Raw genomic sequence first — 27,990 nt, 5'->3', positions numbered from 1 at the left:
CCGAGTCTGGGGTGCCTGAGGGATGTTCCCGAGGGGCACAGAGTTGAGGCTGCACCAGCCACCCTCGCCTCCGGCCCAGATGCCAGCAGCGACTCCGTGAGCTGACAGGGGCCAGGAGCGGGGCCCGGACCCGCAACCAATGGGAGACAGCGTCTCACCCCGTCCTCAGTCCTTGGGGGATTCTGGCTCTGTTTCGGGGAGCTCTGCTCCCGGCCCAGATGCGATGCGCCCGGAACACCCACCCGCCCACCGGTGCCCCGCGTCCTCCCTGAGTGCACCTCCACGGGGTAGCCCGCAGCCACGGCCACAGGAGCCCAGCAGCCCACCGCTGCGAGCTGGCCTGCGTGCCCCAGAAGGATGGGGTCTCCCTTCATGCACTCCTAGGGTGTCACCAGGCACACCGTAGGTCCACAAAGACGAGCCAAGTGTTAACTCTGAATGAAGACGGCCACTTGCGTCCTGACTTTGCAGACACAGCCAGGTGCTGCAACCCCTGCTCTGGACCCTCCAAGCAGCCCACCCTCCAAGTGGGCGTCTCTAGACCGGCCCAGGATGCCCACTCCCTCGCCCACCACCCGAGCACGGAGGAGGCAGGGCCCCGGGGGAGCCGGAGTCTGGCCCGCGGACCGTCCAGGCCCTGCCTTCCTGGTGGCGTGGACCTGTCTCACCTGCCCCTGACAAGGCCCCTCGTTTCACCGCGGCCCTCCCGTCCCCTTCCGGCACGACGGACCAGGGGCAGCCTCAGGTCAGGGCTGGGGGAGGGACGCATCCCAACAGGCATGGCCAGGGCTGGCCCAGTGTGGGGAGGGCCGCGGTCCCAAAATAGCACCCACCAGGTCAGGTTGGCCTGGGGCACTTCTCCGTGGCCTCCACTCAGTCATCCCTAGAAGGAGATGGAGCTTGACGTCTAAGGACACCAGGCGCTGAGGAACAAGGACATTCGGGTCTGAGCAGAGGGACCGTGGCGCTTGGTGAAGCCAGCACGACGGCCCAGACACCAGTTAAGAGATGACCCACCCTGGCCCCGGCTCTCCCCTGCCTGATGCCCCAAGGAAGGAAAAAGGTCATTTGGGAGACGATGATACTAAAATCCTGAGTCCGACGGGTCCCTCCCAAGGCCACAGACATGACTCCAGTGAGGGAACCAGTCTCCTCTGTGAGGTCTGAGCCGACAGGGGCCAGCAGGGCGCGTTCTCCAAACCACGCTGGTCCATGGTCCACCTTCCTGCCCACTCACATCACGGACAAAGGTTCCATGCGGTTCAGTGCAACGTTCCATCCCTGCCTCGTGCCGGTCTGGCTCTGCACGGGGAGGTCCTTCCGAAGGCAGCCGACAGCTGGCCCCCAAGGGAAGCCCTTGACAAATGTTTGCCGGGCGGTGGGTGTGTAAGGGTCCGTCCCCGCAGCCCCAGGAGGGACCTCCACGCCAAGGCAGAGTGAGACCCGGGGTCAATCCCCCAAGATCTCCAGGCAGCGCGGGGCCCGAGAGAAGCCACCGGGCCCCAGAAGCCAGGCCCGCTCTAGAACTGAGGGACGTTGGGGCCACGGCTGAACAGTTGATTCCTGGGTACTGACATCTGAAAACGTGCAGGACAGGGATGGGAACTGCTGCTCCAGAGGCACAAGACAATTCCAGAAAGCTGGGCACCACCCCAGGCCTCAGGACAAACTGCCAGCCAGGTGTGTGGATCCCCGGAATCTTGGAGTGAAAAGGAAGCTCAAGGGGCACCTGGGGGCCTCCGTCATTGCGCGTCTGCCTTCGGCTCGGGTCATGATCTCAGGGTCCTGGGATCGAGCCCCGCATCCGGCTCCCTGCTCGTTGGGAAGCCTGCTTCTCCCTCTCCTACTCCCCCTGCCTGTGTTCCTCTCTCCCTGTGTCTGTGTCAAATAAATAAACAAACTCTTAAATAAATAAATGAATAAATAAACCCTGTTAAAAAAGGAAACTCAAAAGCCATGAAGTTAAATAACACAGGACTCTCTGTGAGAGTCCTGGCATGTGGTCAGTCTACTTGATTACCTCCGGGGACAGGGAACTCACTCCCCATCACTACTTTGGAAGGCTCTGACTTTCTCAAAGACATGGATTCTGTCTTCTCAGGTGCTCTGCACCCAGTAAAGAAACAAACAAAGCCCCATTTTGACAGAAGTATTGGAGACGCCAGCACGGGAGTCCTGGATCAGCAGGACCCTGCCCCAGGCACAAAACGCCACGTCCAGAGGCATCCTTGGAGACCGGCCAGCCACGCAGGTTTCACTCAGTGTGAGGACGCGGTGAGCACAGGCTGGCTCAGCACCCATGCAGCACCAGCCAGGGTCGAAACAAGGCTTAGAACCTGGGTGCTAGGCTGCCCACCCCCTCTTCTCTGCTTTTGAAAATAAAACCACGCTGAGTTTTCACACTCTCCATCAGCGGATCCCTGTCTCGGACATCACCTCCCAGTTTCTCCCCCGGCCGCTGCGTCTCCTTCTCCAGTAAACCCTCCTGCCGGTCTTCTGCCTGCCCCTGCCCGGGAAATGTGAGAGCCCTTGGCCTGCGGGCGCCGCCCCCACTCCCGCCCTGCAAGGTGCACACCCACCACTGCTCCTCTCCGGCGGGGGCTGACGCACACCCGCATCCCAGGAGAGGCTCTGGGGAGCGTCAGTCCCGACGGTCTCAGGGTCCCAAGTCAGAGAGGACCACGTGACCTTGCTTTGCCCCAGGCGGGACAGAACCCTTTCCATCCCTCTGGACAGACAGCACCGCTCCCCTTGCCAAGACCAAGACCGTGCCCCCACGGCTCTGCCAGCCGGCAGAAGCCCCTGCCTTCTGAAGTGTTCTCGAATGTTTGAACAAAGAACCACACTTCCTCGACGGCTGGCTTCAGAGTCGTTTCATGTGCTCTTGTTTAAGCCCACCGGGACCCAAACCAATAAAACGGAAGGAAATCACTTCGCTCGCGGGAGGTTGTGTGCACACACGGGGCTCCAGCCTGGCCCAGCGCCTCCCACCTGCCCCAGGACGGCCAGCCCGGCTCACAGAGCTGCGGGAGCCCTGGGTCAGCCCATGGCCACGAACCGAGGGGTTCGCCCTCAGATGCAAGTGACTTGAGAGGAAAGCTGCGCCCCCGGGGGAGGAAAGCTCATGCTGGTCTTGGAGGCACGGGGGGGGGGGGGGGGGGGGGGCTGCAGACCACCCCCGCCCACCCCCGTCCCTCCCTCCCCTCCTCTGCCCACAGTCCCACCTCTCCGGCCGGGGCAGAAGCAACGCTAGGATCTCAGGACTTCCGGCCTCATCCGACGACCCCACTGCCCACTCCCAGCTGGGTGCCCGAGGCAAGCCCGTCCACATGCGCAAAGTGTTCCCTGAGCCTGGCAATGTTTGGGCTGAAAATCTCAAGGTCCCCAGGAATCCCACGTGGTGAGAAACCCACGGCGGGGCTGGCTGCACGGACGTCTCCGGGGGCTGATCGGAGCGTCCCAGGTAAGAATCAGCCCTGTCCGCACTCCGCCCCCCACACCGTGCGCCCCTGTGTGCCCCCGGGCCGGGCTGCCAGCAGCAGGACGCTGAGGACAGCACCCCCTCCCCCCTCCCACAGCAGTGTCCCACCCCGGGTGCACAGACTGAGCTGGAGGGGGCCCTCTAGGTCACCTAGCCCCACTCCCCCTTTCCCAGCAAGGAAATGAGGTGCAGAGAAGAGCTCTCTCCTGATCTGCTCCAGGCCACACACCAGTAGCAAAATCCGCTCATCTGGCCCTGAGTCTTCTGAGGCTGGGCTAGCGTTGCCCCCCGTCCCGTCCCGGCCGCCTGACGTCGGGCCCCATCTGAGCCCCCTGCCATCCCTCCAAGGGGCTCCACCTGGTCTGGGGGCGGCACTTCTCCCGTGGTTAATTCAGAGCAAATCAGGGAGAACAACCCCGACCTACTGTGCGTTCTCCATCTTGTTTTAGCTTAAAAATAGAAGAGCTTAAACATAAACAAAGGGAAACGGTCTGGAAAAAAAACCAGTCAGCACGGAACAATGGGTACTCTGGCCCGGGCCCCGGTCAGCACCGGGAAAACTGCTTTGCAGAAACTCAGGTCCGGGCCTCGTGGCCGCTGGCACAGGCCCCCAGTTGTCTGCAGGTGCAGGACGATGTTGAGGAAGCGACGCAGACCCAACCCAGGCTGTGAAGAGGCCACATGGCACTTTCCCAAAGCCCCCTCTCCCACCCGGCACCAAACTCTGGCCCACCCTTGGCCAGAGGCGCCGCCCATTCCAGCAGCAGGCCCCCCGCGAGCCACATCCCCTGCCCCTGTCTGAGCTGGCTCCTCCGCGGGCCCAGAAGAGGCGGACTGGGTGCCTGTCTGTGCAGAGCTTCAAGGCTCTCCCTGGGAGAGTATGTCCACACCAGGATGCACCCACACGAGACCCAAGCTCCTCCACCCAGGGCTGAGCCGGGAGAGCCTGGCCGGCGAGGAGCTAGCAGGACGCCCGCAGCCCCTCGGGGAATTTCTCGGTGTGAGATGGGGACACCTTCGCTTGAGGAGCTCCTGCCCCAGATGGACGGTGTCCTGTGCTGGGCACAGAACGTGGGCTCAGAGCAGAAGGCCGAGGTCCTCCTCCAGCCCTAAGCCTCAGTTTACAGATGGGAAACTGTGCCACCAGGGGGTGGGAGCAGCCCTGGGCACAGCCTGCCAGGGTGGGGTCGAGCCCGCCCGGGGCCTGTCCCTCTGAGGGGTCCTCTCTGGCTGTGGCTGGGACCCATAGCAGGGACCAAGGACGGTCCAGGCACCAGCTGGGTCCCCTCGGCCGTGCCCCCTTGCCCCGGCCACCCCACAGCTGTGCCCCTGTTTCCCAGGGACAGGGTTGGCGACTGTCAGCTTGCAGTTCCAGGTCTGAACCACACTCCGTGCTGGGCCCCCGAGACCCCGCAGCGCCTCGGCTCCCATGGGGGGGTCATCCCCGACTCGGAGCTATCCTAGTTCTGTCCCCGTGACCTGATACTCAGTAAATACTTGATGAGCGAGTAAGTGACAGGAGGGCAAAGCACAAGGAACGACCCCATCACAGGTCCGGCCATCCAGGCCGCGCACGTGGGACTGGCAGGAGGTGGCGGGGGTGGAGGGGGAGGGCGGCCTGGAGCCACCGACACTTTGCTCATCCCACAGACTCAACGGATACTCACTTGCCTAGAACACGCGGTTTCAGCCTTTACACGTAACAGCTGTGAGCACAGGCGAGGAAAACCGGAACCCCGGGCAGCCCCCACGCCGGCTCCTCGCCCTGGGAAGCTCTGACCGAGGGAGAAGCAGTGCTCCTGGACGAGAACCTGACCTCCCGCCCACAGCCGTCCCGGCACCGCTGGCGAGGGGCTGGGGCCCCGGGCAGGAGCGGACGCCGGGCCCCTGAGCCCCCAGCACAGAGGGCAACAGGCAAAGCCTCAGCCATTAGCTCAGGGGCAGGACGGCTCGTCCAGGCACATGACGTGGCCCCAGCTTCCGGGCCGCCTCCCCAGACCAGCTGCTGGTGTCACCAGGGGGCCAGCAGCCGGGACGCCCAGCCGGACGGATGGTCTCGCTGAAGAAGCCCAGCTGGGCCCTGGGCTTGGGGGAGCCAGAAGGGCGTTCTGCGGTCTGGAAAGGGCCAGGCAGTGCGAGCCATCGGGGTCAGAGGGCACATCCTTCCTGGGGAACTCTGCCTGCTCCCTCCAGCTGCCGCCAGCTGTGCGCGGCGACATCCAGCAGACACGGCTCAGGTGGCCAGAGGTGGACAGACAATGTCCGCACTGGGGTCTGGGCCCAAGTCACCCAGCAGCTGGGTCCAGACCCGGATGGTCGCTCCGGAGGCCCTGAGCCCTGCACGCCCGGCGGCGACCCGCCTCGCGTCTCCAGGGCCCACAGGACGGGGGTGGGTCCCCCTGAGCAAGGCCCCTGCGTGACTGGGCTCCTGTTGCCCTCCCCGGCCTCACTCACACCACAGACCTTCCCCTTCCAGCCCCACACGTTCCTCGGGTGCCCTCAAGACCCCGCTGTGAGCCTGCGACCCCCAGCAGCGCCCTCTCCCACGTGGCTCCTCCCCCCTGCGTCCCCCCCTGGGAGCAAGAGTGGAGGGGCAGAGCCCACGAGCCCCGGGGACCCGCTGTCTGTCCTCTCACGGGGTCTTCATGCCCCCGCCCCTCCCACAGCGAAAAACTCCATTCCTGTCTGCGGAATTCATTAACGAGGGCGTGCGTGGCCCGTGGGCAGCTCGGACAGGTCTCCTTCCCTTCCTCACAGAGCTGCTCCCCCTGCGGAAGGGCCAGCAGCCTCTGGCCTGGGCAGGTTAGGAGACGCTCTGACCCCCGATTTTCCTCTCCTCTCCCTCCCTCCCCGAGCCTAAGGGTGGCAGCGGCCACCATGACCAGGGCTCAAGGGAGGCGGTGTCTGTGCGGGGAAACCGCAGCAGGGGGGCCCGGGAGACCTGGGCCTGGGAGACGCGGGCAGTGCCTCAGCCGACCGAGGGGCAGGTCACAGACCGTGATGGCACAGCAGCCGGGTGGGCCTCGGTCGCCTGTGAGGTCACACCCACCGCCCCTGCCCTGTCCCCGGCCTGTGCATCGGCATTACGAGAGGCAGCTCCCCTTGGGGCTCACAGAGACGCGGTTTGATGGACCATTTTCTTTCGAAATTCTGCTTCCCCCCTCAAATTAGGAAGAGGGGTCACCCGCTGGGCTTCCCCCGACCATCACCAGCTGGTAGGGAGGAAGGTGCCCAAGGGGCAGGAGGGCAGAGGACCTGACCTGTGGGTGGAGGAGAAGCACACGAAGTGGGCGGGCTGAAACCCTGAGAACACAGCAGGGCCCCTGGGCTCAGCCAGGCTCGGCTGTCACCTGCACGGCCGAGGGGCTCCTGCCGTGTGCCTGGGGCAGACCCTCAGCAGACCATCTGGGTGTTTCCAAAGCAGTCCGGGCCTCCCGAGCGCATTTCCGGGGACCCTGGCCACCAGGGGACTAGTTTCGGGGGTGGAGAGCAGAGGCACACCGACGGAGTCGGGGAGCCGTATCCAGAGCGGACAGCTGCGCCCGCCCAGAGTCTGGGGACGGTGCTTGGGGAGTCGGGGTCTCCAGGCTCAGCCTGAGAACCGGGCAGGGGCAGCACCAGGAAGCGGACCTCCCTGCTCTCTGTTGGTCTCTTGTAATTTATCTAGTGTTTCCCAAAAGGTCACTGGGTGGTGATTTCAATATTGTAAAATTTGTAGAGATGCTCTAAAAGAAATGTATAAATTTCACGGGTTTACACTGGCTTAAAGGTAATATATTTTATTAAAAGCATCTATTCTGAGTACATTTGGGGTAGGATTTGGTGACCGACTGGTTAGAGATCCAAAGGGCCTGTGCTATTAAAAGATTCCCTGTGTTTTGTGGTGGCAAGAACAGGAGTCAAAGGCACTTGCCGGGGCAGGATTTGTGGACGGAGGAGAAGGCAGAAAAGTGGTCTGTGGTTCGCCAAGAGCTACACAGCCCCCCTCCCCGGAGCAGGGACCTGGTACGAGACCAAGGACCCCCTTCTCACTTCCCCGCTTGGGCTCCATCTGCTAAATCCGATCTCCGTGGTTCAGGGGAAAGGAACAAGGGATCGCCTGAAGGAGAAAGACCCCCACCGCACCCCGGGCTGGCTGGCAGGAGCCCCTCCTCCCTTACTCAGGCCGGGACCCCTGTGGGATCTGGGGTCCCTCACTCCTCCACCCAAGCCCCTCCCCTGCTGCGACCCCACAGACACCCTGCCCAGAGCCCCCGAGATCGGGCCACCACACCCAGGCCAGGCGCACTGTAGGCCAGCACCTTGGGCTTCTGCCTCCCGGGGACCTCGTGGGGTCTAGCGCTCCCGTCCCCAAAGCCACCAGGAGGAGACTTGTAGGGGCACCTCAGCTAAGTGACCCCAGGGTTAAGGAGGGACTTTTTGAGTAAAGATGGGCCAAGGAGAGCCACCGGGGTCAGGCCTCAGGGCAAGCCCTTCCTGTGCCTCCAGACCCCACACGGAGCAGAGCCGGACAACCGAATGACCCCCCCCTCCTCCGACCCCCAGACCCGTGATGGCCGCTGCAGACTTTGCCAATCGTTATGTCCCCTGGGGAGTTTCCAGAGTCCCTGACGGGCAGGTGGCCCTGGGCTCCTCCACCAGGAGGGCTGGAAGCCGGGCATGTGCACTTCAAGATCCACCAGCGACTCCAAAATGGAGCCGCATTTGGTACCACGGAGGCGCGTGCTACTGTCACCCCCATTAATAAGGAAACCGACCCTCAGAGCAGCTGAGAACTCGCCTGAAGTCACACGGGCTCACACGGGCTCACACGTCTCTCAGTCCAGCATGGGGCTCCTGACGGCTCCCGCAGGGCGTCTGAACTACCAGGCACAGTGCTCGCGCCCGGCACCCCTCCAAGCAGCCCGGGGGCAGGCACCCTGCGGGCAGCGCTGGGCCTGCCCCGCCCCCTCCAAGAACCCCACTCCAGTTCTCTCCACTACAGAGGCCCAAGAGGGCCCCGAGAGCACAGTGAGAGGAGGGAGTCACACTCAGAGGTGCCCGTGTGTGAGTCCACACGGCCGCTGCCCTAGAGAAGACCAGGGATGAGCATGTGGGGCGCGCCCGGGGGGGCTGAGCCCAGAAGCCCACGGCTGGCCACTGGCTGGGGCCTTGGGGCCAATCGCGTCCCCTCTCTGAACCTCAGAGCCCCCATTCTAGGGTCTGCGTGGGCCCAGGAACACCACACCCGCCCCTACAGGCAAACGGAGGCCACACGCGGAGGGGCACCCACAGACCCCCCCGCCTCGGGCGAGGGGGCCTGGCCAGGCTGGGGCGGAGCCCAGGAGGGGGCAAGGTGGCGAGCCCCTGGGATCACCCTCGCCTGCCCCAACCCACTGACCTGCAGCCCACGCCACCTTCTTCCAGGCACCACACGGCAACTGGGTCCTACGGGGGCCATTCAGGCCGCCCCCATGAGCCTTCCTGGGCCTCCCAAAATTAACTCCCCGTGGGACTTTGCTCCTGGGGACACCTCCCTCTTCACACATCCCGCTGACCGCGCCCACCACCCGCTTTCACCGCGGGGCCCCAAGACCCACGGAGAGCCTCAGAGCCCACCTGCCCGGAGAGAAGGGTCTGGGCTTGTGTCAGCCGAGCCAGCAATGGGTCAAGATCAGGAGGCCTGGCCACCAGCCGACAGCAGGCCCAAGCCCACACTCAGCGGCCCACACAGTGGGGCTGCCCCAAGTGCCGCGAGCCAGGACCGAGCAGCTTGGGCGGGGCGGGGGGTGGCGCGGGGCCCGCCGCTGCCGGGGGGCGGGGGCCGGCAATGACAGCGATGAGCTCCGTTTTGTCTCCGCGGTCCGCACACCCAGCGTGAGCCCCGGCCCCCAGGGCGCGGCGTCTGCTCTGTGAGGACCTGAGCGGGACGCCCCCTCCCCGGCCGGGCTCACCCCTGCAGCCTCCATGCAGACGCTCCCCTTGTCCAGAACGAGAAGCTGCTCGCCCACCCCCAGGCATCGGAACTCACGTGCCCCCCGCCTCCCCTCAGCATTCAGGTGGACCAGGGCCCCAGGGGCCGGGAGGGACACGCAGAAGGTGGGCTGCTTGGCCACCGAGGCTGAGACCCTGGGAGGCAACGCGCAGAGGTGCCAGAGAACAGCCGGGGAGTCAGTGAGGGGCTCTCGCCCGCACTGGCCCCAGCACCCGGGGCACACGGACACTGGGATGGGGATGCGGTGCCCTGGGGACTCCCAGGGAAGGTCGTCTGGGCAGGAACGGTGGCTGGGGGTCAGCAGGCCAGGGTGGGAGGGCACAGTGGCTGGCCCAGTGAGAACGGGCGACCCTCCCCATGCCCTAGGACGACACCACGCGTCCATCGCAGCAGTGTCCCCATGAAGCTCACACTGCCCCTCAGAATCCTTCTCAACACCACCCTTCTGGCAGTTAGCCCTGTGGTTCAGTGGACGTGACCCCGAGGAAGCCCCGCCCAGGCGCCCACATCCCGCCAACCCTGCCGTGGGCACCAGGGCCTGAGCTCTCGGCGCCGAGAGCCACGGAGCCCACCTGCCTGGGTCCACGCAGGCTCCAGATGGAACCGGATGCACCTGCCCTGGGGAGCAGATCTGGAAGGGGGGCAGCTTGCCCCCCGGCCCCAAGGGCCCCCTCTTCCCCGCAGGGCCTGTCCACGCAGGTGCCCGGAGGCCGGTCTGATGCACACGTCTGCTTCAGGCGCCGCACGGCTGGAGGTGTCTGCTCCAGAGCAGACCCGACCTCACCCTGCGCCGGAGCCCTCCGAGCCTCCAGCAGGAAAGAGGCCAAGCTCAACGTCTGGGCCCCCGGACCTCAGCCAGTCCTGGGGCCACTGTCCCCCTCGTCCGGGCCTTTCCAGTCTAGACAGAGACGCTCCACAATCCCTCCACAACCCTTCCACGTGGGCCTCCCACAACCCCGTTTAAATCACGGCAAAGAAAGCCGGGAAAAGCTCGCTTTGATGCTCATGGGCTTGTTACCCATGGGAGGAGGAGAACCGCGGGTCCGGCCTGGCTCCTGCGTCCCCGCCCCCCGGCGCGGCCAGGGGCTTTCTTCTCGACCCCCAAGGGCCGGTCCCGCAGGGCGGGGAGACGCACCCTCTCCGTGCCCACCTCCAAAGGGCCTGGCAAAGCCTCTGCAGCCACGGCCCGCATGCCTCCCCCCTATCCTGCCCTGTTCCCTCTTCCCTGCGGGGGGCTCTAGACCCCAGGCCCCCAGCTGCTGCCGTCCTGAAGGCTCCCTGGGAAGTCCCCCTCCCCACGTGACGATGGGACGGACCTCAGAGCTTCTGGGGACTGGGGGCCGCAGGACCTCCGCACCACACGGCGAAGGTCATCACTGACGGGGCTCAGGACAGTGGCCGCGGCTCAAACCAGAGGCCAGCTCACCGGTACCTGTCTCCTCAGTTGTACCTACTTTTCCCCACTCTGCGCAGACAACGTCCCTCGTGTCTGCCCCCGCCGGGCGGTGCCCGGGCCCCTCACACTCCGCCTCCCTGCACAGCTCCCCCGAGACCGCCCTCAGGGGGTACTCTGCCCTGCTGCTTGCTGCCCTTACGGCAGGAGGGGTGCGTGTGAATGAAGAGCTCTGTCCGTCCCCGGCGCCTGTGGCCATCTGGACCCACCGTGGCACCGTGAGGCAAGCTCCACAGACCCAGTGCCGTCCTCACCCCTGCCCGTACACGTGGGGACACTGAGGCAGACCCCGAGGTCGAAGCCATCCTGGGAACGGCAGGTAGAGCCCACGCTTGGCCCGGGGATCCCCACACACTCCCCACCCGGCCACCCTTCATTCCCATGAGGACATTCACCCGGACCCCCTGGCCCGGCTCGGTGGGGGGACCACAGCCCTCGCCTCACGGGGCCAACGTGCCTGCTGCATGGGAGACGCTGCCCTTTGGAGAACCCAGGCTTCTGCCCAGGTCATCGACCCCAAACCCCCTCTTGGCCATTTGTTGAGTGAAGGACAGCCCGCCTGTGCCCTTACCTGAAGCGTTCACACAAGCCCCCTGTGCAGGTGCCTAACCCTGGGCCCCACACACAGCTCCGGGCGGCCGGACGCCAGGACACCTCCCAGGCAGGAGAGGCCGCGCCCCACCTCCTGAGCGTCGGGTGGGGCCCCGAGCCCAGGGCCGGCAGCTCGGGATGGGGGGGGTCTCGCAGCTCTGGGCTCCAGGGGGGCCCAGGCTCCGAGCAGAGCAGAGCAGAGCAGGCCTCCAGCCTCACACACAGCCTGGCCCCCGGGGCGCGGAGACGCCAAGCCCCACACGTGAGCCTCCCCTCACCTCTCCCCGCAAACGGCGCCAGCCCCGTCCCGCCAGACGGCCTGATCCCCCCACGAGCCGCCCCTACTGCGGCTTGGCCACACCGCCCGCCTCCAGCGCCTCCCACCACGCTCTGTGCCCTCAGACCTGAGTGCCGACTCCGGCCCGTGACCAGCTTCTGGGCCCTTTTCCAGTCTCTGGTGCCCAGCACTTCCAGGAAAGCCTGTCTCCTCCGTCCCTCCCTGAGAACACCTGGCACTGTCCGCACTGGGCCCCGGCCAGGCTGTCCCTGCAGCTTGGAACGCTCTCCCTTTGGCCTCACAAAGCCTCACCGTCCCTCCCAGCCCAGCGCGCCCTGCGAGGCCTGAGAAGCTCCAGACACCAGGAGTCCCAGGTGTGCCCTCAACACGCTGCTGCGCCTGCCCCAGGAGGCCCACCCCGGGAGCTGGCCACCCCCCAACCACGAGCTGTCTGCCTCCGTGCCCCCCAGCGACCCTGAGGCTGGTGCCCATCATAGAAGGGGCATCTGCAGAAGTCCGCCCAGGAGGTGGAGACCGTTCCCCACGGTGGGTCCTGTCTGTCCCCAGGGCTCAGAGCAAACACCGATTTCCTGCGGCAGCCCCTGGGGAATCCTGGCCCACCCCCCCCAGAAGGATCCTGGCAGTGCCCAGGCTGGCGCACTCCGGTGTCTCTCCCCTACCAGGAAAACCTCCCGCTCACCCCGCTCTGTCTCCCACTCACAGGCGCAGGAACAAGGACCAGTTCCGCCAGTTTAAGGAAACACCAAACAAGGGGCCTGATGCATGGGTCTGGGAGGAGGCCGTGTGGCCTGGCAGGGGCAGAGGGGGTCCTGGGCTCCCCTCCCCAGCAGTCCCCTTAGGGCTGGGGTGACTGTCCCCATGCCACCCCACACACCCCCCCGCCTCCTGCCCTGAGTGGCCCTGGAGACACCATGGTCCCGATGACGGACCAGAGCCGACCTGCAGGGAGGCAGACGCAGCCACTAGGAACAAGGAAATGCCCTGCAGAATCCAGCCTTGACCTGGGCCTCCAGCTGCTGGCCCAGAGCCCATGGCCACAAGGGCCGCCCGTGAGCGAGGCCGGGGGCGTAGGCTCAGGGCGCCGGGTTAGGGCACTGGGTTAGGGAGCCGCGCTGCCCCCCATAAGACGTGAGCGGTTCTCACTCACCCCGAGAACCTGTGAGTGTGTGTCGCCCAAAGCAGGGTCTCCCAACCTGGGCGACGTTTGGGGCCTGGTGACTCTCGGCCGCACCGCCGGCCCCACCCCACCAGCAACATCCCTCTCCTACTGTGACAACCAGAGACGTTGGCTGACAGTGTTGAGTGCCCCTCGGGGAAGCAGATTGCCCCGGTTGAGAAGCCCTGATCTAGAGGCCCAGAGTTGGGTCCTGGGCATCACAGGGGAGGACGGGTCCCCCTGTTCTCTCTTCCCTGTCTTGTGCCAGAGCAGACGGCCTCCTGCGCCGCGCCCCACCCCCTCCCTTGGGGCAGTGCAGGCCTGGCCAGGGCAGGAGGACAGGAATGCGCAGGTGCCCAGAGCCAGCGCTCACCAGGCATCTAGTCCCTAGCAGGGACCCCTCATCAACACGTCTTCAGCACGCGCCAAGGCAGGCACCAGCCACCCTGCACCAGCGAGCAAACGGACTCAAACGTCGAGCCACCAGAGTCCCCCAGCCAGCGAGGCCCAGAGTCCGGGTCTGCCCCACAGAGAGCCTGTGGCCGGCAGGTCTAGACCTCACCCTCCAGGCCCAGGGCCCAGCATCGGCAGGCGATGGAGAAGGCCTTCAGGGCCACTCGTGGTCCCCTTCCCGACGCCCCTGCTGGCAGTGAGGGGCCAGGTGGGACAGCTCCCCGCAAGCCCCCCAGAGCCCTGGACACTGGGCTGGACGGCAGGTGAGCATGGGACCCGCCCTGAGGAGATGCTGCCGCCTCCCCTCACCCCTGCCCCAGGCCCACGAGTGGATGCGCGGGAAAGTCAGTCAGACATGTGGACCCGTGGACGTGCGTCCTGTTTCCGAGAGTGCGTGTGAAGTCAGGCCTCCCAGTGGACCTCTCAGCCACGGAGGACCCTCCTGATGTGCCAGACGGACCTGGGGTCAGCCGAGAGCAGGAAAACAGGACTTGAAATGTGGCTCTGACCCATAAAGTCCTCTGGGGCCTCCGAGGAGGGCGCGTGGTGGGGCTAGAGGGAATGCAGGTGAATGTTCTTAAACGTGACCCGGGGTGCCACAGGCGGTTTTTGGGAACGGGTGGGGAGCCAGCCGCCATGGCAGGGACGCAGACAGAGCCCCCCACCCAGGCCCTGTCCGCCGACCTCCCACTGTCTCTGGGGCACGTGCTGCACACGGACACACTCGACCTCCGTCCAACCCCGGAGTCTTCCCCCAACACCGTCTCTCCCCGGCCCCCATGCCGGCGCACGGACACCCCATCCTTGCATTTGCTGGGTGACCTCCCGACTCCTCCTTTCTCTGCCCCCCTCCCAGCACCAGAGCAGCCCATAGCCGGCCAGGGATGACCTCCACCCCGGGACTCCCAGGGTCCCAGCACACCTCACCGTCAGCCTGTGCCCGCCTGCCAGGCCCCATGGCCCTCACCGGTCGCCGGACTGGGGCTCCTTTTTCCCCACCCCCTGTCTGTTCCCAACTCAGCAGTGGGTCCTGTTAAAATGTGAGTCAGACCTCGTGATGCCACTCAGAGGCCTCAGTCTGCCTCACCTCATGCCACGGAGACTGCAGCGCCCCCCCCCATGCACTCCCAGGCCCTCGTCCTTTGGGGAGTCGGCCTCGCAGACCCTCGCAGCCCTGAGACCCCACCATCCAACACAGTGGACCTTGGCCATGTGACCACCGGGCCATGCCACGCAGCTACTACAGCAGGATTTTAAAATTTATTTCATGTCTAGCATGGACACTTAAAAACTGATGTTTGGGGGGCGCCTGGGGGCTCAGTGGGTTGAGCCTCTGCCTTCAGCTCGCGTCATGATCTCAGGGTCCTGGGATCGAGCCCACATCGGGCTCCCTGCTCAGCGGGGAGCCTGCTTCTCCCTCTCCCTCTGCCTGCTGCCCCACTCGTGTGCTCTCTCTCTCAAATAAATAAATAAAATCTAAAATAATATATTGATCATAGGGGACCCATCGGGTGCCAGTCGGTTAAGCATCTGACTCTTGGTTTTGGCTCAGGTCGTGACCTTGGGCTCCGTGCTCCGTGGGAAGTCTGCGTGGGATTCTCTCTGTCCCTTTCCCACTCACATTCCTTCTCTCTCTAAAATAAATAAATCCTTTTTAAAAACTGGAAGTCCATGTTTTTATTGGAAAACGTTTAGATATACTTGCAACAGCTTGGGCGTGTGAGTCCACTTCTCTCACTGTCAGTTCTGAGCCCCAGTACGGATCTGGGATTCCACGGTCGGGTCAGGGCCCGACGGCGGGCAGGTCCTGGGGGCACACGCTGGACTTCAAAGACTCAGATGAAGCACAGAGTGCGGCGAACAGTCCACAGTCCCCTCCACTCGTGACTCGTCGCAACGGCGGTCTCTCTGCTCTGCTGGGTTCCGTAAGAAAGCGCGGACAGGGGCTTCCCGTTTCTCTTCCGTTCCACGTGAACAGGCTCCTGGGCAGAGCCAGGCATCCCGGCCGCAGGGGTGAAGCTGCGCAGGCTAGCGGGCAGCCGGCCCACCCAGCCTTCCCGGCCCCCCGTCCTGCTTCCTCACCTCCGGAAGACCCTCACTCAGACGTCCCCCGGGGGAGGCCTTCTCGGACACCGGCTCAGCATCCCGACTCTCCCGTGCCTTCCCCTCCAGCTTTGCTTTCCTTGATCGCGTGCAACACCTCCCAGCAGGGCGCCTGTGTCAGAGTTCAGCGTCCGTTTTAGCCATGACCCGGGTGCTCCCGGAGGCCCTGGCTTCCGTCTGGCTGTGGTTTTTTTTCCACCATCCCTGCAGGGCAACGGGCACATGCTAGACATTCAACAAACGGTAGCCGGAGATTCCTCTGGGGAGGGCGGGCACACAGTAGGTGCTGGTGGGGCTGCTACCGGGATCACTGGGGAAACAGAGGCAGCCAGGTGCAGTCTCACCAGGGAAGGTAAAAGCAAGTAGCGAGGTCCTTGCCTCAGACGCCGCCCTGCCCCACACCCCCAGGAAAGCCGCCGTGGGCACTACTGGGGAAGGTACATTTCCGCTCCTTCCCACCGATTTTTATTCTCCCAGTGAGAAGACAAATCTGTTTCCCTGCCACCAAAAGGCCTCAAGCCATGGCTACTTACATTATAGTAATTAAATCCCTGCTGCTAGGAGAGCTCGGGAGGGAGCAGGCCTCAAGCCAAGGGCTGGCCTGCAGGGAAGCAGGCCGTGGGGAGGGAGGCTGGCCAGAAGGGCCTGTCTCTCTCAGCTGTTTCCCAAGAGTGACAAAACCCACTTAGCCACAGTGATCTGGCAGGCTTTGTTCCCAAGACTGGGGGCTAAACCTCGCCCCGCCATCTCCCCCCCAACTCACTTCCTGACCCCATCTGGCCCTCACCTCCCTCCTGGAGGAGCTGTTCTGTACACAACCTCACTTCTCCCATTTTCCAGATGACAAAACTGAGGCCAGAAGCCAGAAGCCAGGCCTCCCAAACCCAGCCCAGGGCCTGCGTCGGCACCCACATCTCTGCTGGTGCTTAGCACGGGCCAACAACCACGTCCCATGCTCTGCCCACAGTGGGGTCCCGTTTAACCCCCACACTGCCCCAGACGTGGGGCCGCAATTAACCCCCAAGGAGACAGAAGACAAGCATGAAGGCCACTCGCCCCACGTCGCACACGTGTAAGCGACAGACACAGGGTTCAAAGCCAGATCTGCTGTGCCCCACCCTGAGGCCAGGCTCTCCCGGGGAGTGGGACCCGCAGAGCCATCTGGGAGACGGCCCAGGTGGATGACAGATGTGGAGGGACATGGGGGCCGCGGGGGAGAGGCCACGTGGGAGACCTAGCCTCAGGCTGGGGGTCAGATCCAGGCCGCGTGCACCTGCTTCTGTCCCTCCCCAACCAGCCTGCGAGCCCAGGCCTCAGCAAGTGTTGGGCCCCAAAGCCAAGCAGGACACCTGGTCCCTGTCGCCCTCTTCCGTGGGGGACCTCAGCCCCGGAGCCCAGCTCGTACTCCAGCATCCCGGGGTTCCCGGCGGGTCAACAAACCTGTCGTCAACAGCCCTCCCTCCCACCGAGCTCCCATCACCCACTGAAGCTCTGGGCGAGGCTGGTAGGGCCAGGAGGGGGCCAGGGTAATAGGGTGCAGTGGGCGGGGTGGACACCCAGGAGGAGAAAATGGCTTTGGGGCTTGAAAGGGCTGAAGCCAGGAAGCGGCCACACAGAACACAGGCACCGAGGGCACTCCGGGTTCAGATCACGGGCCAGCTCCTTCTTGGCTGTGGCTCTGGGAAGTTCCCTGAGCTCAGCTGGGTCGTCTGTCCATCGGGACCATCGTGGGGACTGAGGAGACGAGGGGTACGGAAGAGTCTCGGTGTGTCCCTCCCCTCCCCGCTCTGCCCGTCTTCCCTCCTGAATGCGACGCACGTGGGAGCCGTTTCTAGGGTGAAGCCTTCTATTCTATGAGAGCAATGTGTTCTCCCGAGCTGCTGAGGCCGGGGGCATCAGACACGACCCAGCCCACCACAGGGGCGGCTCTCCCCGCCCCACCTCCACCCTGCAGCGGCTCTCGGCCCCGCCCAAGCCACCTCGGTCCGGGGGTCCTCTCCTCGCCATCAGACAGCGCGGCCCGGCCTGGTTTCCTGCGCCCCACGCCCCCCGCCCAGCACGGCACCACCAGACCCGCCACGGCACGGGAGGCATCCGGCAGTGCGGACACCGGGTCCAGCCCAGAGCAGGCGGGGTGGGGGCCAGAGTCACGGGACCAGCTGAAGGGTCCCCTGGAGTCCCATGGCCACTGGGCTCTGGGAAGAAAAGCCGAGCCTTGGAGACCCGTGTGGGCCAAGGAGCCCCCAGGGCCCGGTCCGTGCCACACGGAGTCCCCCATCGCCCCCCTCAGCAGAAGGAATGATGGTCCCACTTTCCAGACAAGGAGGCCACTGCCCAGGGCCACTCGGATAAATCGTACACAGTCAGGGTCGGACCCCGGGCCAGTGTCGAGAGCCGGAGCTGTTTCAGGAAGAGGCGGCCGACAGCGGCTGACGAGACCCTGACGCTGACCAAGTCCTCAACGGCGCGGACCTGTGCGCTCCCGGAGCCACGAGCAGGGCCGGCCGCCTGTAGGAGTTCGGCGGGACTACGACTTAGACCCCCTGCACCCTTGTCCCCTGCGATGCTGAGTGGCCTTGGACTAATCACTTCTCTGGGCCTTGAGATCTGTAAAGCGGATGGCCCGCCCTGCCTTCCTCACCCCTGAGGGTCCGCAGAACTCGGCCGTCCGGCTTAGAGGTATGAATCCACCCCTGGCCAGCTGTGCCCCCAGCTCCCCCTCAGGCCGCAGCCCATCCACCTTGAGCCTGACGCACAGTGACATGCGCAGCCCAGCTCTCCTCCCGGGGGGGAGGCAACATCGCGAAGTCAGCGGTTCCCACGTCCCCACACGCGCCCACGCACGGGAGCCACACGGCCCCCCAGCCCAGCAAGCCAGCACTCGACCCCGGGGAAGCCAGAAGAGAGAAGCAATGGCTCTGTTAAAATCGGGAATCTTCTTTAAAAGGAGAAAAGTTCTGCAAAATCCCCGTGCGGATGCCGGCAGGTGCCAAGTCCGGCAAAGGCGCTAGGAAGGCCTCCGCTCGGCAGCAGCTGGGGCGTGCGGCCCCCGGAGCCACGAGCCCCTCGCCCGGCTGCTGCAGGCCGTTCCCTCCACGCACAAGCGGGAGAGCGAGGCTTGGGGACCGGGCGTCACCGGCCTGACGGCCCCCAGCGGTGAGGGCCTGGGTCAGACCAGCCCCCCGCTGCCCGGGGGGCTCCTTCCCCACCCCTGGCGGGCCCCACTTCTGCGGGGGTCCCAGTCGGTAAGTGCCCAACGGCAAACCATGGTTCGCGGAGACGCGGCTGGCAGGCCGGGCCCTGCGCTCCCGGGGGTGAGCGGTGGAGGCTCAGCCCCTTGGGAGGGGCCTGGAACACAGCTTTCTTGCCCATCTGACGCTGACATCACGCCTGTCCCTTAGGAAAATGCCCGCCGAGCTGACTCGAACACAGCAGACGCCAGTCTGCGAATTCCTCACGCCGTCCGCGCGGCGCGCACCCAGGGCCCCGCGGCTCTGCTCGGAGTCCGGCTCTCATTACCTCGCGGCCAGGCGGCCCTCACGGAAGGAAAGAAAAACCAAAACTGTCCCCCTCACAGGGCAGGCCCTGACCCCCGGCATGTCCCCCCGCACCGGGGGGCTCTTGGCGCCCTGGCATGCCCGGCGCGGGGGGACGGCAGCGGCCCACAGCCAGGAGCCGGGGAAGAAGCCGGTCCTCTCGCTGCCCCCAGCCCCGCACTCCCTGTCTCGAGTCTCCCGAAAGCCTGTCGTCTTAAGACCCACGAGGAAGCCCCCGCGTCTCCTCGGCCCCCCGCTTCTGTGCCAGGACGGCCTCCTCGTGGGCCCACCGCCACCCTCCGTCCCTCCCCAGCGCTGTCCCACGCACACCGCCTCGTTCTGCTCCGTCATCGGTCATTGCGCGTCCCCCTGACCTTCCTCCCGGACTCGGAGGCTCTGGCCTGACTCCATGGCCTTATTTTTGTTCTCTCCACCTGTCCCGTTTGCACGGACACACCCCATTAGCTGTGCCCAGGCCACGGATTGCTGACTGTGGGTCAGGACAACTGGATCCCCTGAGGCAGGAAGGCTCCAGAAGCCCAGGCCAGGCCACCACAGCAGCTCCACCTTCCAGGTGGAGGAAACATCCTGCCTCCCCTCACTCGTGCAGATGCACCCAGGGGGACCCGTCCAGAAACACGACGGGTGGCCTGTCACCCAAGGATGAGAAGGAGGCACAGGCCGCACGTGCTCGCCTCCTCCAGAGCCCGCGTCTGTGGCTGATGGTGCAGAGGGTGACGGGTGCCCCGCCCACCCCCTTGCCCTCCAGGAGCCTGGGGGTTCACAGGAGCAGCTTCTAGGCACCAGGCTCGTCGACGCAGCAGTCACAGGGGGCAGGGCTCAGTGTGTGCCTGACTCCACGTCAGGCACTACCGGCAGGCGGGGGCTGGGAGTCCCTCCGAACACGGGAGAGATGGGCTTCAAACTCAGGAAACTCCCTGGAGACCCACCATCAGAGGCCGCGAACTCCAACCCAGAGCCCAAGCCCTTGACCGCCACCATAGCCCGGCTCTGCTGGGGCCACCAGCTCGGAGAAAAGCCTCAGGTCTTCGGTGCGGACACGGAGCTCCCGCCGACTGCAGGTGTCAGTGAGGTACTACGTTGCCCGGTGCCCTTGCCCTGCTGCTCCCTGCAGAGAAGCTCCAGGTGACACCTGGCCCCAGGAAGTCCCCGTGTGCCCCTGTCCTCCCTCCCCGCCCTGTACCCTGCCCCAGCAGGATGGCTCCAGCCCCCTTCCCTCCACTCTGCCCAGTTCATCCTGGGGACCACCCGCTGTCCACAGGGAGCCTCTCCAGTACCCTGAAGTGCTGCCTCATTCCTCAGCACCCCCAGTGCCACCAGCGGACACGGAGGTCAGCCTGGATGGGTGCACCGGGGTGCAAACCTGGCCCCCGACGACAGAAGTTGAGGACAGTAGGCTTTGGTCTTTGTAGCGGAGCAAATGCACTGAGACCAGAAAGGGCTGGAAGGGGGTGCGTGTGGAGAGAACCCTGCCCTCATGCTTGAGTCCGAGAAAGAGAGGCCCAGAGAGGCCAAGGGTCCTGACAATGGCCACTAAGCGAGTCGGAAGCAAGAGGGGGAGCAGACGGGCCTTTCCTGAACACTGTTGCGAACAGAGCCAAGCACAGCCTCGTGCCAGGGAAGGAGGAAACTGGGCCCGGAGGATGGAGAGGGAAACCCCAGCGGCAGGGACGGAGGAGCCTGTAGCGGTTCCCTCACTCGAGTCCCTCACTGAGCTCTGTGGCAGGGTTGGGGACAGGGAGACAAGCAGGCACTGGAAACCTGGCCTCTGGCTCCAGAACCATCGCCCCCGCTCAGGGGCCCTGGGCGCAGACCACAACCCACTCTGCAGCCCAGTTTTCTGCCTGCCGCTGTCAGTAGTGACCCCAGGGCCGCCGGGGGCGTGAGGAACACCGGCACAGAGGTACGGCGTGCCACACACACAACCTGTGGAGCCCGGTAGGTCGCCCCGGCCGGAGCCCGGCCACCTGTGCTGGGGAGGGAGAGCTGCCCACGGGAGGGCTGGGGGCCTTGGCGGGGGGGCTCCTGTTCCCGGGTGAGCCCTGCGCCTTCCCCAGCCCTGCCTGGCCGGCATCGCCCCAGGGCAGAACCCGCAGGCCTCCCCATGGGACGTGGGCCTGCGCGCATCTCAGCCCAGACCCATGCTGCCCCAGGGCCCCACACGGGTGCCCCCCAGGTCCCTGCCTCCCCTGAAACATCCGTCCCCGCCCAGGGCTCCGTGTCATGGCGCTCCAGCCCCTCAGCCTTGACCTGCCTCTCCCCGCAGGGACGAGCAGCTTCTCCAGCAGTAGCTGGCAAAGGAACAGGCCTGGGTGCTCATCGCAGCACCCCACGGGCTCACACGGCAGCCTGGCCTGGGGACCACGGGGCGAGGGGACGGGGCCGTGGCCACGCCCACCGCTAGGACTCAGGAGCCCCCCACTGCCTCGGGGGTGCCTGCAGGCCCTGCTGGCCCCCAGCCCTCCGGCAGCCGCGGGGCTCCGGGGCAGCGCCTCAGACCCGCCCGCGTCCTCCAGCTCAGCAGGCCGCGTCCCCTCCCTCGCCATTTAGAGAGGAGTAGCTGCCTTCCCGGTCTCTCGCTCTCCCGTTCAGGGATTTAAAATAAAGAAAAACTGGCCGAGACGCCCCTCACAGCCACACTCTGTCACCCGCGGTGTCCCCCAGGGTGCCGCGGGACCAGCCACAAACAGCAGGCGGCGGCCGCTCCGCGCAGGGGACACCAGCTCCTTCCCGCTCAGGTGTCTTTACCTTCTGTGTTTCAGAGCGGATCTCTGGACCCTGGCCCAGCCTTGTGACCCCCCCCCATAAGCTCAGGAAGGGACATGCGAGGTGGCCGCCAGCTTCCCAGCAAGCCCATGCCGCAGACCCTCACCCAGCGACAGCACCAGGCCCGGGCGCAGGGGACGCCGCCGGGAGGGAGGGGTGTCGGCGAGCACCCCAAAGCCTCCCCAGACGGCTACAGACGGCATGATGACGCGCCACGGACAGGAGCGCGCCACCCTGGTCCCCGCTGCGGTCACAAACCTTTGACTCATTAGTGAGCCCACCACAAAGGCTGTAAATAGTGTCGCCACCACCCTGGATGGGGGCAGAACCTCATTTCCATATTCTCAGAGCTGCTCCTGCCCTCCCGGGGCAGACAGTCAGCACAACCTCAGAGGAAAACCTGTGCCTGGGCTCAGACCCTCCCACCTCCCGCAGCCCTGTCCTGCAGGCGCCACTCGGGGTGGGGAGGGGTCTGTCCCCTTCAGATGCCAACATTCCCGAGACCACTGAGGCGTCTCCTCCCAAGGGCCAGGGGTCCCTGACAGCCACCCGCCTATCCCAAGGGGCTCCTGGGCCTGGCAGGTGCAGGCTGTGCTCCCAGCCAAGCCGGCCTGCTGCTCTGCCCTTTGGCACACAAGGTCTTTGGGGGAACCAAACACATGGCTGGGGAAGGCGGGGGCTCAGAGACCTGGGACCTGCAAACCTACTCAGTCATTCTGGCTAGAGGCTGAGTGTGGACTCCCTGACCTCTGTGAGGTCAGCAAAGACACACAACATGTTGGCCCTAAGGCACCCCATTTTCTTTGAACAGTAAATGTACAGGAGACCTAGCTCCCCTGGGCATGCAGAGGGACCTGCCCTTTCCCAGGGGGGGCCCCGAGGTGTTGTGAAGGACAGAGAGCCAGGCACAGGGGCGGGGGGACAGGGCAATCTGGGGAGCACGGTCCCACTGCCCCACCCCCCACCCCACAGCCTGGGCAAGCCCAGCAGCAGGACCAGGCAGAGGACCGCTCGGCCCAGGAGGTGAGACCCAGTTGGATGGTAAGCCCGGGGCTGGTTGGGGGTTGGACACGAACAGGGGACACGGCAAGCTGCCTCGCTGCACCAGCATTTCCTGGCCTCCCCTGAGGTGGCCCCGCCGCCTGAGCCCAGAGGTCCCTGAGAACCAGGCCCCCCGGGACTTGCCGGCTGGACAGAGGCACAGCCGAGCCACAGCACGAAGCAGACGGGGGCAGGGGGTGCACAGCCCGGGGAGGAGAGGGCCTGGCCCCGGCTCTCCCTCCAACCAGCTGACAGAGCACAGCAGGGAGTTCGAGGCCTCCCGCCAGCTCGGGAAGGTCACAGGACGCCCCGAAGACACGGCGCCTGAGCTCCGACTGGCACAGACGCAGCAGAGCCCAAATCACTCAGAGTTCCCAGCAGGGTCTCTGGGCCTGGCCCGCTCCCCGCCGTCAGCTGGGGCTTGCGGGAAGGACAGTTCACCTCCTCACACCGGCCCCTTCCCCACGACCTCGGAACATGCTCCAGGCAGGCCCTGCTCCTTCGCAAGGGCGCCGGGCCACGTGGCAAATTCCTCCCGGCAGCCGGTATCCGCCGGGGCCGCGGCCCCGAGGAAGGAGACAGAGCCCCGGCAAGCAGCAGCTCCGCGCAGGCCAGCGGCCTCCCGTCGCTCGGTGAAGACGCGTGTCCCTCTCCCAAGGGCCTCTGAGTGGGAAGCGCCACCCTCAGTGTGACGGCCACACTGGTCAGGAAAGCCGACAGACGCCTGGAGCTCTCCGGCTCGAGACACAGCTGCCCAGCCCAGCCCTGGGCCCGCCAGACAGCCGCGCGGCCCTCTGTCCTGACCCGAGCCCTGTGGCCACGTGGAGCCTGTGACAGGCCGGGGAGGCGGGGGACACACGTACCACCCCCTGCAACAGAGCCATGATGAGAGCCGTTTGCAGACACAAGACCTGGCCCCTTCTCACAACTTCTCCCTGACAGGACACAACTTCTCACGCCACGGCCAAGGGAGAGCTCCAGCCTGGGGAGACTCGGCTCTGCAGCCAGAGCTGGGCCCAAAGACGCTCCCCTCGTCGCCACTATTAATAACAATGACAACAGGCCCGTGTGGGAGCCGTCCCGTTGACAGCTGGGGAGACGCGCTCGCAGAAGTTACCCTGTGGCTCGTCCAAGATCACAGCCCTGGGAGCAGCGGGCTGGGACCCAGACGTCACCCGGGCTCTTTACAAAGACCCTGTTCGTAACTGGGAGTGCCGAGGGTTCGCCGCCTTACGCATCCTGTGTCCGCGTGGCCTGACCCGGGAGGCAGCCTGAAAACGCGTGTCCCAGATTGACTCAGTGTACAGAGGGGCAGATGGGAAGGCTGGGGAGCAAGGCAGCAGGTTCCCGTGAGCCCTGCTGGTCACAGCCCACACTGTCTCAGGGCACTCAGCTAGGGCAGGCGGTCCCAGCCCCGCACACGGCCGTGATGGTCAGCAGCTTAGAACCGGGTGAGGCCCAGCCCCGTGGGCCCGCCTCCCCCCTCCTTCACACCAGAGTCTGGTTTCCCTGACTCTGGGTAAGGCCCTTTCCCCGGGCACTCGTTCAGGGAGGTGCCCGCTCCAGACCCTCCCCTGCCGGCAGCAAACCCGCCCCCCCATGGCTTGAAGACCAACGTGCCCCACGCCGAGAGCCATTCCCTTAAGAGCACTGAGCGGTGGGGGGGGTGGCTGGGAGGCTGGTTTTGCCCCCTGCCCTCACCCCCTTGCCCTTGGGCCTTCGTCAGTCTCCCTCAGGGAGGGCTCCCGGCCCCCACGGGGGGCTGGGGGTAGGCAGGGCTGTGCCGAGGACGGCAGCCCCTCCCCGCCCCCTCCCAAGCACCCGCAGGAGAGGCAGCCCCGAGAGAGAGCAGCAGCTCAGAGGCTCGCTCCGGGATGACTAAGTGAGCTGCTATTCCCGGGGAAACCCCACTCACTCCTGCTCTCCGAGGGGCTCCGACCCTTGCACTATTCGGATGCAGGCAGCTTCCAGGGGCCGCCCTCCACTGGGGCAGCCCCCCCCCCCGCAGCGTGCCCCTGGGGGACCCTCCGCGTGCGAGGACGTCTTGGTGCTGGCTACTCAGGTGGCCTGACAGGTCTGCCCGTGCCTGCGGGGGACAGAGGCTGGGAAGGAGGGAAATCCGATCGGCACCTCCCAGGCTCTGCGGCCGGGCTTCGACGAGGAATGTGGCAACCCCGCAGCAGCTGTGCCCAGCCTGAACGGAGCTCTGTTTGAAACCTCCGACAGCTGAACCCCTCCCAGCCTCCCCCTGCCCAAATGACCAATAAGAGAAATCCAAGGGACAAGCAAGCACGCACACACGCCTTCCCCCACGACACACTGGGGGTGAGGGGGACAGCGGGAAGAAATCCACTTGCCCGCCGAGTGCCCGGCGCCCCGAGCCCTCCGGCCTGCCAGCGCAGCAGGGCCCCCAGCAGGCAGAGCCCTGGCGGAAACCCACCTGCCTCCCTCCCCCACGCCCCTGGAGGCCGTGATTTCTGAGCCGCACGCCTCAGCCGGGTGTGCACACACTCCGCCTCACGGATCCCGGGGCTCGGGGAAGCCCTGTCAGCCCATCTGAAGGAGAGGCGCTCCCCGGGGCCAAGGCCAAGGCGGCGCCCACCTGCTCTGCTGGGGACACCTGTAGCCGGTTTGCCGGCTGTTTACAGGCAACGGCCTCTGCTGAGGGCTCTTTCCTGAGGGAAAGGACTTGGGGGGGGTCCTTCTGCCCCTTTTCACCCCTGCCCCAAGGGACCTGGGTCCCCGGTGCTCTGCCATCTAGCCCGAAGTCTGTCAGGGACAAGGGGGGAAAGAGAAACTTGGGAAGAGAGGGAGAAGCCAGAGCGAGAAGGAGAGGAAGGAGTCCCCGCCCCCCACCCAGACATTTATTTCTCTTCCATCCTCGGGAAAATGGAGCAGGGCAGGGAGCAGAGGAGGGAACCGGGAGGCACATCAAGGCAGAGGGTAATTAATTGGTGCGCTACGCCGCTGGGCTCTGCTCGGTACGAGGGAACCGGGACGAAAACGACGTCTCAGCAGCGAATCCGTCCTCCTCCCTAGCAGTCTGCAGCAGGCAGTGTGCGGGGAGCCCCCCCAAGAAAGCGAGGAATGAATTCTCCCGGGATTCAGAAGGAAAACCATGGGAAGTTCGCGTGTTCCATATAATTGAGCAAGCGCCTCTCCCACCACCGCCTCGCCCCTCCATCAATCTCTCTCTCTCTCTCTCTGTTGCTACCTACATATCCCTTTTGTTCAAGGTATAAAGAGAAATCGCAGCCCCTACCTTTGAGTACAAACCCCAAGAGAGCTCGGTCTCTATCACCATAACAACAATTCCAAACATCCCAAAAATCAGAGCATAGTCACTGAGCCGCTTCCTCTTTTCAAACAGGGCCCTCCTGTGTCCCAGCTTATAGCCAATGTTCTGGGTTTTCCGCTTGTTGGCTTTGGGGAAGGTGGCGCTGCTGGGGGTGGTGCCGGTGTGCTGGTGGTTGTGGGTGGCGTTGGGGTGGTGGAGCAGGGTCTGGTGGGCACGGTTGTCCTCCCGGGACGAGATGACGATCTCGGGGGGGTTGCTGGGGCTGAAGAGCTGGAGGGGCTGGCCTTCAGGCTCGGCCTCGATGAGGTTCCTCCGGGAGGCGCTGAGCCGGCTGAGGGGCTTCATGACCCCACCACTGTACTTGCAGGAGCTCATGGCGATCTCCGTGAAGGGGTTGCTGTCCCGCCGGTGCACCAGGGGGCTGGCCTGCCGGTGCCGGCCGCCTCCAGCAGGCCCACTTGTGGCTGTGGAGCTTGGAGAGTGGCCAAGCAAGTGGTCACTGAGATTGAGCTGGCTGCCCTGCCTGGAGGAAGGGTGGAGGACGGCGGTGGAGTTGGCCGAAGGGGGGCCCCTGAGCGTCGTGGGAGAGGAGTGCAGCAGGCCGGGCTGGACGGGCTGGCTCTGGAGTTGGGCGAGCAGAGACAAGGGATGTGGTGGTGGTGGCGGCGGCTGCTGGAGCTGAGCGGGTTGAGGCGGCGCCAGGGGTCCCGGGGGCTGCTGGGGGGCTGCTGCCGGCTGCGGCGGCTGCTGCTCGTCCCCGGACGATGGACAGGGACACTTGGGGTCTTCATCCAGGTCCCCCACCCCCGAGTCATGGAAGTGCCCAGAAGTGTCCATCTTGGGGCCTGGCTGGATTCCCTGCAGCACAAGCCCCCACCCCAAAGCCACCCTCGCTCCGAAGACGGCCTCAGAGAAAGCCAGGCATCCAAGCCCCCACCGGGTGTCTTGGCCCCAGTCTTCTTTCTTTGGCTTCGGTCCTCTGGGGCTGCCTGGGGTCCAGACGCCGCCACTCAAGGATGCATTGCCCTGGGCAGGAGGGGCCTGGAGCGGGAAGCAGCGGAGAAGGAACTCCGACTCCGGAGGTGGCCCTCGGGGAGCGCGCAGGGCCAGGCTCAGCCTCACTCCTCGCGGGCTCAACAGCTTTGCTCCCCTCCTGCGGCCGGCGCTGCTCGGCAAGCCAAGCCCACTTAGTGGCCGCGGCGCCCATTGGCTCGGCTCGCGTCCCCCCCCGCCCGCCCGCCTCCTGGCTCCGCCCCCGCGCGGGCCCCTCCCCGGAGGCGGGGCCTGCCGCCCGCGGCCCCCTCCCCGGGCCGCGCAGCGAGGGCTGGGAGCTGTAGTTCCCGCCGCCGCCCCCGCCCCGGGCCGGCCCTTCTTCCTGCGACAGGTGCGGCCGGAGCCCGCGGGCCGCGGCCACAGGGACGTGCGCGCCCGCGGGGCGCTGAGAGGCGGCGCGGGGCCTCGCGACGGGGGGAGCCGCGCGCCCTGAGCGGGGGCGGCCGGCAGGAAGGCGCGCGGCGGGTGCGGCGGGCGCGGCAGGTGGACCCCGAGCGCCCGGAGCTGGGCCTCGCGCTCCCAGCGCGCACCCGGGGCGCAGACGCGCGGAGCGGCTACTCCGGGGTCGCGTCCCGGCCGCAGGGGCGGGCGCTCGCCTTCGGGACGCCGCAGTGAGTGTGCAGGGCGCCCCTTTGTCGTGCCCAGCCGTCGCGTCCACTCCGCGCGAGTGATGTCATCCTCCTTCCACGCGCGAGAGCCGAAGGGACAGTCACGCAAGCACGGAGAGGTCGCCTGGCAGCCGCGCCCCGCTGGGAACGGGGGTGCT

At 65.8% G+C, this 27,990-nt stretch overlaps 1 protein-coding gene across 3 annotated transcripts in view; it reads right to left on the bottom strand.

Moving 5' to 3' along the window:
* KCNN3 (potassium calcium-activated channel subfamily N member 3) overlaps nt 1-27,390 on the bottom strand; it is a 114,962-nt gene extending 87,572 nt beyond the window's left edge. For 2 of the 3 annotated variants that reach the window (XM_082703574.1, XM_082703573.1), the window contains exon 1: nt 26,136-27,389. In XM_082703574.1, the coding sequence (XP_082559700.1) occupies nt 26,136-27,008 (873 nt within the window). In that variant the 5' untranslated portion in view covers nt 27,009-27,389. Of the gene's footprint in view, nt 1-26,135 lie in introns of all 3 variants that reach the window. The other variant, XM_082703575.1, reaches the window with a different exon arrangement.
* Nucleotides 27,391-27,990: the final 600 nt, after the last annotated feature.

This window comes from Mustela nivalis (assembly GCF_964662115.1).
Source record: "Mustela nivalis genome assembly, chromosome: 16".
Classification (NCBI taxonomy): domain Eukaryota; kingdom Metazoa; phylum Chordata; class Mammalia; order Carnivora; family Mustelidae; genus Mustela; species Mustela nivalis.
This window is presented reverse-complemented; position numbering and strand designations above follow the sequence as displayed.